Genomic DNA, 12,500 nt, shown 5'->3' with positions numbered 1-12,500 from the left:
CATTTATTTGTTAGCTAATAAAAGTACTGACAAGAACCTTGATGACAACAGTAAAATGTTAGAGAGAAACTCACAACATTTTACAACCATCGGACAATCAGAAACCAAAGAGGCAAAGGTTATCTATCCTTTAAAATCACTGAAATGATGAGAAAAACACAGACAAAAGAGTAATGCAAAGGGTCTCGCACTGTAAAGAAATCATCCCCTTAGAAGCAAATTTCACGAAGCAGCGTCGAGTGCATGTAAGGAACTTGTTTATTTTTGTGAAATTTATCATGATCCATGGCGGATTCGTAGAGGACTGCCACTTCCCTGCTGACTTTGAAAAGAATGGAAGATAGACTTGGTCGTGGAGAAGATAAGGCATAATTCCTGAGGTTCTCGGCCAGGAAGTGGATGAAGACACTTCCTTGGATTCCCTCGCGTTGACTCGTGAAGGCCGGGAATCCTGTAATATATGAAGGGACAAAATGGGAAACAAAAAACAGAGGATAGAAAGAGACTGAGGGAAATCCTGTAATATATGAAGGGACAATATGGAAGAACGATAATGCATTATGCGAGCACTCTCCGAACTAAACAAAAGTATCTTGCAACAAGTGCAGAAAATGTTAGCAAGAGAACAGATAGTTTCAGAGAGCAAGAGATGTATTTCATGTGTTTCGATGTTATATTTTTATCACGTGCACATATATAGAAAGGTGGCGAAAGGCGATAAAAAAGTGGGAAAATCTCCAGTGATAGATAGCGAACCAGATCTGTTGGAAGGAGCTCGATACTTCTAACATGATAAGTATGACGACGAATATACCCCGAATACAGGTTCGTGGATATCATTACAAGAATCATGAGACATCAATGAATATTTTATGACTGAACTTACCTGGGTAGGAAGCCCACATAACAAGCTGGTCAGCTTGGTTGGGAATCACGAAATCCTCGGTGCCGTCCATCTGATCCGCCACGCCACGAGATATTTTCACGCCCTTATCCACGTCGAGGCCCCTGCATGCCTGTCGCGGAAGTTAATACTGTGAATTCTGCCTTTAAAGAATGCTATTCGGTTACGGCAAAGGGCTCAACGCGAGAGAGGAGGGAAGAAATTACCTGAATGAAGAACAGCTTAGGTTTGCCGGCTAGACTTATGCACTGATCAGCCGTGAAGTTTTTCCACAGGTCCTTGGTAGGAATCTTGCCGTCTTTGGCCATCAAGAATTCCTCATTGTTACTGTCTAGCTCGCCATGGCTCATGAATACTACAGCAAGGGCGTCGTAGCTGCTGTGGTCGCGCTTAGAAACTGTAATAGAGGATTTAAGTATATACAGTCATATATATGTGTGTGTGTGTGTGTGTGAGTGTGTGTGTGTGTGTGTGTGTGTGTGTGTGTGTGTGTGTGTGTGTGTGTGTGTGTGTGTGTGTGTGTGTGTGTGTGTGTGTGTGTGTGTACAATATATATATATATATATATATATAGATATATATATATATATATATATATATATATATACATATATATATATATATATATATATATATATATGAAAAAAATGTTTGTATATCATAATCATACAAACACGTATATATAGTTTACACACACACACACACACACATACACACACACACACATATGTACATATAATATATTTATAATGTTGAGCATATATACATAGTTTTGCTGTACTACAGTACCGGTACATATTTTACAATGTAAGAACCAGTCACTTGATTATTTGTTCACTTTTACTACCATTGCATACTGGTTCATTTACCGACAATTAGCAATGAATATAGTGCAGTTTGAAACATATGCTTTGCATTTTTTTTCGCAACAGCGGCCAGCGCAGCAAGAACATAAAAGGTTCAATAATAAAGTGGCGAGCGAAAGGTGCAAAATGTGTATGTTCCAACATGGTTCAATCGGAGACTAACCTTCGCGCAGTTTCCCCACGAGCTCGTTCCTCGTGAGGTCCAAGAACACCTCAGGCTGGAACTCGAGGGCCTCGAAGGCGCCTCTCGCGAGCTCGGCGTCGTGGGCGGCACTGGGTCGCGGCTGCCGGGGAAAGGCCTTGGCTACAGCGGGGCGGGGTTTGGGGTGGTCCACAGATGCCGGCAAAGGATGTAAATGTGGCGGTAGAGCCCAGACTTACGATTAAAATGTATGGAACTTTTTAACATAACCATTGCATTTGTCTCTCGGTTAGATCTTGCTATCACTACTACGTATCTTTCAATTTTATACACGTTATTTACACCATGATACAAGGGTAAGTATTAACTAATAATTCTAATCAGCGCCGAAGTCTGGGCTCTAGCGTAACTTGCCGTCATAGTGCTAATACTGTTCCCCCTGCAGCTTGTTCCTCCAGCAATGGCTAGCGATTACTTGCACTTTTTATTATCTCTAGAAACGACCATCCATCCATGCATACACACAAAAATACACATCTAACCCTCTGTTGTTGCTGGTTCCATAAAGTAATATTACTCTTACTTTAACAGTAAGAACCGATACCCTATTGCCTTGTGGTTCAGATTGTTGGTATATGTTAGCATTGCCTACGGTTCCTTTTGTTACTTAGCCATATGTACATTTTCTGTTATGGTTCATTTACGTGCTTTATTTTATTTTTAAAAATTATTATCAGTAAAGTTTTCGTATTATTTCTAACGTCTCATGTGACTTTCTAATCTGACATTTCATTTCCATGTATGAGCTGTATTCATTCATAAACACTTGCCATTCATAAATAGTAGTAGTTCATAAACAGCTGTCATTCATCTATAGGGACTTAATGAAGAGGACAAACGACCCCGTTCTGCGACTTTACCAATTCTAATGCTTGGCCAGACTTTTACTCTTTCACTGCTTCTATTATTATTATTCCTACTTTGTTTATTATTACCCACATTTTGATTTCACTTTGGTAGTTCCTTCTTTTTTTCTCCCTCCTGATTTTTAATTTATATGTGTAACAGCAATAATAAGTGGTATTTCGTGAATAAATGTTGTTTGTAAAAGCTGTGAGATTGGGGGGGGGGGGAATGGAGACACCACAATCGAAGGGGGTAAAGTTTCCCTTACTGATTTACCGATCTATCTATAGAGGCTATTCATGTATCTAGCAATCTGTTTTTTGTGTATTATATATTTCTGCCTGTCCCTCTACCTATCCGTTTATATTTTCATCTATCTATCCATATATACATACATGCTCTGTCTCCCTACCTATACATATTTATTCATCCATCTATCTGTATCTATCAATCTATCTGACTATACATGCACATACATAAATACATGCATGCATACATTAATACATACATACACACATACATACATACATACATACATACATACATACATGCATACATACATACATACATACATACATACATACATACAAACCATCATAAACATAGGCACAGGTTTGGATAACTGTGCGATGTCACTTTACTTTGAGATTATTATCGAACTCGGAGTGAGCGAAGATGAGAGCAACGCCCCGCGGCCGATGGTTCATTGGGTAGCATTCGCTGAGTCTGTCCACGGCCGTGTATGCGGTAAGACACCTGCGGGAAGGAGGGCGAAATGCAGTGAAAAAAAAAAACGGAGAGGAAGACAGAACACAGTGAGAATAAAGGACGACGGAGAAGAGGAGGGAGAGAATTGAGTAAGAGGAAAGGGCAGTGAAGACGAGGGTCACAGATTAGTAAGGAATAAAGAATAATGGTGATAAATATATCCAGTGAGAGTAATAACAATAAAAGTAATATTTATAATATCAATAACAATAATAATGGTGATAATAACAATTATAATGATGTTGATGATGATGATGATGATGATGATGATGATGATGATGATGATGATGATGATGATGATAACAATGAAAATAAACAACAACAACAATAATAATGCAATAATGTGATAATACTAAGTAATGGTGATAATAATAATGATAATAATAGTAATAATAATAATAATAATAATAATAACAACAACAATTAGCCGAGAAAACTACCACTTCACTGCACAGATGAAGAACGAAAATTCAGTGAGAAAAGAAGCCAATAATGATTAATTAATAATAGTGATGATGTTAACAATAATAGTAATGACAATGATAATGATAATTACAATGCTAACAATAATGACAACGATAATGATAATGTTATTTATAATGATAATGATGATGATGATGATAATAATAGTAATAGCAATAATGATAGTAATAAGGATAGTAATAATAATAATAATAATAAAGATAATAATGATAATAATATTGATAATACTGATAATGCTAACAACAACAACAACAACAATATTGAAAACAGTAATAATAATAACGACGAGAACAATATCAAAGCGTAGTAGGGAAGCATTTTTTTTTTTCTTTTTTTCTTTAAGTGCCCTGTCCCGCAAGGACGTTGTCGATCATGGATTTCCATGATTTTCTTGGCAATTTACAGCGGTGGTTTGCCGTTGCCTTCCGCCCGGTGGTTTTATCGAGTCACCATCTCTATTTACCCGGTTCTGGGACCGGCACTGACTTGGGCTGGCTTGCCCACCCAGCGGCTAGACAGACAATCGAGGTGAAGTTCCTTGCCCAAGGGAACAACGCGCCGGCCGGTGACTCGAACCCTCGAACTCAGATTGCCGTCGTGACAATTTTGAGTCCGATGCTCTAACTCTTCGGCCACCATGACTTTTTGCCACTTGAATATATACAGAATGCATATACTTTCTTCTCATCTTTTCTGATCTTTCTGGTAAACTGAAAACACCAACTATGAACAAATAATATATGCTTTGTAGGATACCTTCCCCGTTTAAATAAATGCATACATATATAATAAGAATACCCCGTTGCTCCCCTCTGAAAGTTTGCAGGACCTGGACCAGCACGGGAGAAAGGCAAAGCCTAAAGACCAAACGTCCAGTGAAAACCACCTACCCGTTCTTCGCAGGTTCCTCCTCCCCTGCGCCCCTGTTCTCCGTCGTGTTGGCCAAGCCTTGGTTCCCACCATCGCGCCCGTCCCTCGGCTGGGCTTCGGCTCTCGCTGAGTCGTCGGCGTTGCTCATCTCTCTAAGGGAAGAAGGGAGGAAGCGAGCCGTGAGTTGCAGCCAGTGTTATTCAAGCCAACGTGAGCTGAGTGTTTCCGTGTATAACTATGTATGCATCTAGGTTCTGTTGACTGTGTTAGTTATATCCCAATCTCTACCTTTATAACATGACTTTTTTTTTGCTGATCACTTTAATGTCAGTGTTAAAACTTAACATTATAAGGCTAAGTAAATTAAATTGTACTTACTGAAAGGAATTGTATTGCCTGCAAATTCTATAGTATTCAAATGTCCATAATAAATCTTTCCTTTTTTATGTATAAAAACAAAATAATAATGATAATCATAAAGTGGGCAGCTTTCAGATGATGCATACCCTTGACCTACTATGAATCGCCATTCTGAGGGAAGAAAAAAATGATAACTCTTTTGTAAAGAAAAAGAAAAAATGCAAAATAAGGTGGCAATGCAGGAAGTACATTGCAATAAAAAAAAAATATCTATTCATTCGTTTTAAAAATACAAAACACATGTAGAAGTTTCCCTGTATCATTACACTTGTAAAATAAGGGACTGGGTTCGACAGGGCAAAATTTGCTGCCAGTCATTTTCATTATAACACAAAAAAGCATTAGCACACCTAGAGCCAGTGGCACTTAGAAGAAAACTATGATTACTTTTACTTGTGGTCGATGATGTCCTGAGCGCCAGTCTGTATTTTGGCTGAGCATCTTGATGACCATGCGTTGTTTTGTCTATGTATTTGTATTTTTAATAATATTTTATTATATAAATATTTTGCATTATTTTACTCTCATCATGACTTAGATTGCGAATAAGAACAGAACATATCCAATCATATCCAATACCCGTTTAATAAGTCAAACGATTAAACTGTTATCTGTATACATGGGTATAATGTACAGCGAAGTACAGTACTGCATGGCCTCTGGTGTCCGTGGTTTACATAAACTGGGGGTGGGTTTGTAATTTTCATTGCTTCAGATGGACTGGCAAATGTTTCACATGAATGTTTCTAAGTTAATATGGATTGGGAATGATAGATGTACCTTATGCTACATGAAGATGTCTCACAGTTTGCGGGAGATATTGTCACTTAGTATAACGTCAGAGTAAGTAATGAAGAAATCGTGCCACGAGATTTGGAGGCTCTTTTAGCGGCAGGGCGAGGGAATTAAAATTATAGAAATTATATACCCATATTATTTACTTTTTAATCAACAATCTAATAGTAAATAACAAACAAAGATTATTATAAAGAAATTCATGCTAACAGTTGAACTACATTATGCGTTCGAGAGAGTTGCATAGTAATAATCATGGAAAATAGCATTTTAAGATATGACCACTCATTTGTCATACAGTGGTATTTGATAAACCAGAAAATAATGAAATAGTGAATACCAAATTTTCACGTTACCATATGTAAGTACATAATTTAGATATAAGCATTGTGAAAAAATGAAACGTTTCCTATACATAAACAGTGTGAACGAAAACTGGAAGGATACGTATGGAAATGGAGACTCTAGGAAAGATTTAATCCGCTCATACAACCCTTATTTGTGCTAGTATCAAATGTTCTCTTGAATTTTAACATATATACATCTCTATCTTGGACAAAGGATAGCAACGCATGCAAGAAGACAAACATGTGAGAATGCTCATTTGATATTTCACATTTTCTGGAGGATATAGCGACCTTACAGCAACATATCTTTACAGAGAATACTAGTAAGGACCGTGCAAGGTAGTCATACCATTGGGAGATTTAAAGGGTGTGGCCTGAAGTAAACTCGTCTGATCCAGTCTTTCCCTGCTTCTGCTCCGGCGCAGTAAGCTAGGAGTGATGTGGCTAGCCGTCAGAGCGTCGTCGCCACTCGCTCGTAATTTCACTGCCTCCACCTCGCGCGGTGCAGAGTGTGGTGGCAAGGGTTTATTCAGGACCTACCACATTTACTGATGTAGAGACGGATTTGTCGTTCAACGAAGACGAAGATGGTGATGGCCCCACCTCTGGATACTGGCCAGCCCTTGTTCCACACCAGCATGAAGCCTTGCCGAGCAAAGCTGATGTACCACTCTCACCTGACATCCCTCTCCCCACCACCAGCAAGCCCCCTATAGAATGCAATTCAGAAAGTGGCAGTGAGTCACTTACTCCAGCCAACAAAACACCCAGACATAAGATGACCACCGATTCACGCTGTTTGTCATATGTTGTCTGGTGTTTCTCTACAATACTTGAGGGCGAAGAAAACAGTGATGAAAATTAAAGTAGGCTCATTGGAAATCAACCCTGATAAAAATAAAAGGGAATATTCCGCCCCACACACCAGGCTCTGCCAGAGAGAATATCGCTGTCAGACATGTGACTAGAGACAAAATAGATTATTGTACACTACAAATCGTACGAAGAATTTCATTCATTTACATAGGCGACATGCTACACAGCATTTTACATGCCATAACATATCACACAAAAGACAGTGTATATAAGATCACATAGGTATCACAATATGAATCTGGTAACACTGTTATTACATCCCGTTTGTAATGGCATCACAACATGCTCATTATCACAAATCACTTCAATATCATAATTCACATCTCCCTCCCCCCTTTACGTTCACAAGTGGGAGTCTTGAATGGACTTCAATTTGATGCATTCTGAACGTCGAGGTTCAACAGGCACAGATGGGGTAGAAGATCCTGGTGCTTCATCTGACAACTCTTCTTTTAAATCAGTCTAGTTTCCAATCATGAACTGTGTAGGGCACAAGAATTGCACCACAGTATACAACCACTTGGCAGCCTGATGTGATAATCATAAAATGACCCATAACAGTGCCAACCTTATCCCAATGCTTGGATGTGGGATCCTGCATTCCCACATGTGCTCCAGTTTCTAACTTGGAAAGTGAGTGGGCACAGTCTTCAGCCTTGGTCTGCCACTCCTTCATGAAGGCACTAGAGTGGGCAGGCACACAGGAGCGAAGTGGCATGCCAAACAGAATTTAAGCAGGAGAGTGACCAGTGAAGTTTGGGGTGTTACACAACTCCAGTAAGTTATTGTCGAACTCCTCACAGTCAGTATTCTTGTTGGGCACTGTCTTCATGATCAAATACTTGACTTTCTTCTCAGCAGCCTCTGCATGTCCACTGGACTGTAGGTAATGGGGGCTTGACATCACATGATGCACTCCCCATCACTGAATGAAGGCTGCAGATTCCTGGCTGGAGAACTGGGGTCCGCCATCAGTGCGCAAGTGAACTGGCACACCCACTTGTTGCATTATTTCAACATGGGATGGCAACTGGCCATCTGGAGAGTCAGTCAGCATACACCAAGAAGTGTTTTCCAGCAGCACTGAAGAAGTCAGCCAACACAGACATAAACAGTGTTGTGGGTTTGTCTTCTAACATCAACAGCTCCTGTTGCTGACTAGGCTGTAGGCATTGGCATAGCTCACAGGCACGAATGGCGTTTACAATGTCTGCATCAACGCCTACCCAAAAGCCTGTCTGCTGTGCATGATTCTTTGCGGGTCTACACCACAGTGGCTATCATTCAGGCGAGCTAGGATGTTATTATGTAAAGAAACAGGGACAACCTCTCTAGGTCCACAGTGCCAAGTCACAGTCGTTGTACAACTCACTGCACACTTTCCAGTATGGACTCGGGCACTAGGCAGGTTGTAGCAGTCATTGGGATACCACGACTTCACATGATGAAACAGCTCCTTGTATGAAGCATACTTAGATGGAGCTGTATGTAATTCTTCCATGAAGAGATTCTCTTGCTCATCTATGGCTTCTGATGCTTTAAAAGACTTGACAGGCGACTCACAGTTGACCAGCAGAGGGCATCTGGGATGTACATCTCCTTACCTGCACGCCACATTGAGGTAAAAATGTAGGCAATCTTTTCCCTCACGCGCTGGAGGTGAGGGTTTTCAATTGCATCCAGGGAATAATGGTTCAAAAAGGACGGTGATCTGTCATCAGACAGAAGTGCTGAAGTCCATGAAGAAAGAACTTGCACTTACTAATGGCCCAATTGACAGCTTGCATTCCTAACTCGATGGTTGGATACCGGGTTTCTGTGTCTGTCAAGAAATGGGATCCACACTGCACCATTTTGTATTTTCCAGCACCATGGTCCTGCAACAACACACAGCTGAAGTCATAGAGTCTGAAGGCATCGATCTGCAGAATGGTGGGAAGGGCTGGACCAAACGTCGCAAGTATGGGTGTCCTTGACAAAGCTTGTCCAAGTAAAAACTATGCCAGTTGATTTACCAGGCCCATAAATGACTGAAGATCTGTCAAGTTCACAGGGGTAGGAAACTCTGCAATGCCCCGTACCTTCTCTGGGTCCACTTCAATACCAAATTTTGATTGTCTGTACCCACAGAAGCTGGCTTTAGATGCAGCCACAATGAAATTTTCTGTATTAAGTGTTATCCCGTGTGGAGGCCACCTTGTCAGGACTTCACTTACATATTGAAGGCATGAGAAGTAGTCCTAATCATGTAGGAGAATGTTCACAACCTTGATGTAGTTTGTTACTCCCTGAAGTGCCCTGTCACCTCGGACACAAAAGGCATCTCCTGTTGCAGTGAAACCCATGGGGCCATGACAATTCCTGAAACGTCCTTAAGGAGTGATAAATGAAGTCAGGTATTGATCGTCTTCATGCAGGGGTAGTTACCAATAACCACAAAGAGCATCCACAGTTGCAAAGAACCTTGACTGCACACTGGCTGTAAATGGCATTGGAGAAAAAAGGGCAGGGCGTGAGACTTGCCTGCTGAGCTTTTACAGGTCAGTGGCAATGCAAACACCACCACTTGGCTTTGGGACAACAACCAATGGATGACACCAAACTGATGGTTCATCCTCCACTGGCTTCAAGATGCCATAGGTCACTATCACTACCTCAAAATTCTTGAATTCCCCTAACAGTTTCTTCTCAGAATACCTCATCGGGTCTCGGGAAAAGACAATTCCCTTGCACTAATTGAGTGTTTAATGAGAACATGAGAATGTCACATATTGCATGCAGACAGCCACTCCCGTCTGGTGACGAAACTGCAACTATCAGGCTACCACCTCACTGTGGGGTGCATGAAGCATTACGATTCCCATTCTTGCCCTTTGGAAGCTGGAAAGGTTTCAGAGTAACAAGATATGATGTTGCAGAGGGATTGGCCATTGGATTGTGTACGATGTCAGAGAGAAAGCTAGTGAATTTGTAGACATCATACAAATTAGAATACAGTGAGAAAATATATGCAGTCACAACCCAGTGCAGATGGCAGTTTGGGACCTATGCGATACCAACTGGACAGTGCCCTGCTTAACCTTAACCATATGTGACCAGGCAACTAATTTGACTGGGCCTTGATCAAGCCATCCATCTAACCAGAATAGAGGACCAAAGAGGTGTGTTTGCTAGCGGCAAGGCATAGCATGCAGCATCACTGAACCTCCAGGTCTCTGTTCCCTGAATTGTTCCCAAGTAATATTGGATGCAACACACAGCAAATACATATTATGGGAGAGTTCTCCCTGGTCCAAGATGAGGTGGGTGCACTGCCTCTCATAGGCTTTGGTGCACCAGGGAGCCCTTTTGTCTCACCCTTATTGATGACCCTTCCAGTGTGAGTGGCTCTCTGGTCTGGCTCACCAAATCATTGGGACCTCAAGCTCCCGACCGCGGCAAAGTGGCTCCGGAGCGTTAAGGGGATGGGTATAAGGAAGAATAATTTCCAGGAGCCTGCTTCAGTAAGATTCATTTCTGGTCAGAATGTCTCCAGCATGGTGCCTGAACCCTCTGATGGTTCGACTATATTTTTAATGTGAGTGTGGAGAAAACACAATCTTATTTCGTTTGAAATATGTTTGGAGGCTAGGTGGATAGTAGTTTCTGTTTTATCCTGTTTTTCTTTGCCTAGGCAGACTTGATTAAACAGAGGTTTTCCAGGCATTTAGTGATGGCCTGGACTGTGGCTTGGGCGGCTTTCTGTACTGCTCCTAAATTGGTTTTCTTTTCCTTTGTTTTTTTCGGCAATTTATTCGTATGTTCTGTTAATTTTTCCTTCTCATACTGGAAGTCGAAGAGAGTTGCTTTGGGTGATCTTGGGTCTCCTCTTTCAGGGACCTGCCCTATCAGTCCTTACACTTGTGACCAGATGGCCAGAGTCGTTATTCAGGCTTGGCAAAACTTTATATTGTTGGGACTTTATAGCAGTGGCGTGACTGCAATTTGTGATAGTGAAGATCTTCTGAGAGCCCGCACACGGACTCCCCAGTGGAAAATAATTTGATTACGTGACCCATGATTGCATAGCTTAAGAGTGTGGTGATGGGCGAGGGAGAGGAGTTTAGGTGCTAATAGTGACAGGATTGCAAAGGGGTAAGTGGTCTCAATGCGGCAGGGCTGAGCAAACAGCAGTCTTTGCGTCTTAGGAGCGGTCGGATCGAAACCCTGCCGAATGGAGAAAACCGATCAAATGATCTCTTTAAGAGATCTCACAGTAAACCATGGGACCTACAAGGTCCTGAGAGCCTGGTGTTCGGTACGAACACCTCGGTTTGGTGTAAGTTCACAGCGTACGCGAAAGAAGTAGTCACTTACCTGGACTTCTCTGATGGATGTGTCGACTGAATCGGCGCTGGAGTGGGTGTGTTCGTGTCGCCTTCTTCTTTGCCAATAACTGCCTCTCGTTAGTCAGCTGTGGTCGAGATATCGCATCTTTTCGGCAATCAATTTTACTCTGCTAACTTAAATTTACTCTTTCTGTAAAGTTTTTTTTATATAGGTTAATTTCTTCTGGAGTCTTAACAATATCTAATAATATCCTGATACAAGGGGATATCAAGAATTCAAAATAAAATCCTGATTAATATAATAAATGGCAACGACCATAATCGTAACCATTCTAGGAAATACATCCTAGGAAATTTTCAGAATATTCTTAGTTGTGGCAACTTATTCTTATTTTGCGATAGAAACCCAAAGAATTGACGCCTATGTGGCACCTGATGAAGATAATGTTATCAGAGACTGTAATTTAGGAAATTTTGCTATCCAGAATAAAATGCATAAGATAAATAAATACGCGTAAACAAATTTGTATATATTTGTGTGTGTGTGTGTGTGTGTGTGTGTGTGTGTGTAAGTATATGTATATATATATATATATATATATATATATATATATATATATATGTATATATATATATATATATATATATATATATATATATATGTATGTATATATATAAATACCTATATAATATATATTTATATATATATATACAAATATATATATGATATCAATCTATATATATATATATATATATAAATTTGAATTATATATATAAATTTATATAATATAAATA

The 12,500-nt window shown here is 40.3% G+C and overlaps 1 protein-coding gene across 1 annotated transcript in view; it reads right to left on the bottom strand.

Annotated features, from left to right (window-relative positions):
• Nucleotides 1–11,876, bottom strand: part of LOC119597840 (caspase-1-like) — a 13,630-nt gene extending 1,754 nt beyond the window's left edge. The window contains exons 1-7 of the mRNA XM_037947483.1: nucleotides 11,734–11,876; nucleotides 4,960–5,091; nucleotides 3,460–3,574; nucleotides 1,934–2,054; nucleotides 1,111–1,301; nucleotides 887–1,016; nucleotides 1–451 (exon numbers count right to left, since the gene is read on the bottom strand). The exon at nucleotides 1–451 is cut by the window's left edge and continues 1,754 nt beyond it. Of these exons, the coding sequence (XP_037803411.1) occupies nucleotides 210–451; nucleotides 887–1,016; nucleotides 1,111–1,301; nucleotides 1,934–2,054; nucleotides 3,460–3,574; nucleotides 4,960–5,087 (927 nt within the window). The 5' untranslated portion in view covers nucleotides 5,088–5,091; nucleotides 11,734–11,876 and the 3' untranslated portion in view covers nucleotides 1–209. The remainder of the gene's footprint in view (nucleotides 452–886; nucleotides 1,017–1,110; nucleotides 1,302–1,933; nucleotides 2,055–3,459; nucleotides 3,575–4,959; nucleotides 5,092–11,733) is intronic.
• Between the last annotated feature and the right edge of the window lie 624 nt (nucleotides 11,877–12,500).

Source organism: Penaeus monodon, chromosome 40 (genome assembly GCF_015228065.2).
Source record: "Penaeus monodon isolate SGIC_2016 chromosome 40, NSTDA_Pmon_1, whole genome shotgun sequence".
NCBI lineage: Eukaryota > Metazoa > Arthropoda > Malacostraca > Decapoda > Penaeidae > Penaeus > Penaeus monodon.
The sequence above is the reverse complement of the archived record's forward strand: the minus strand, read 5'-3'. Positions and strand labels throughout refer to the sequence as shown.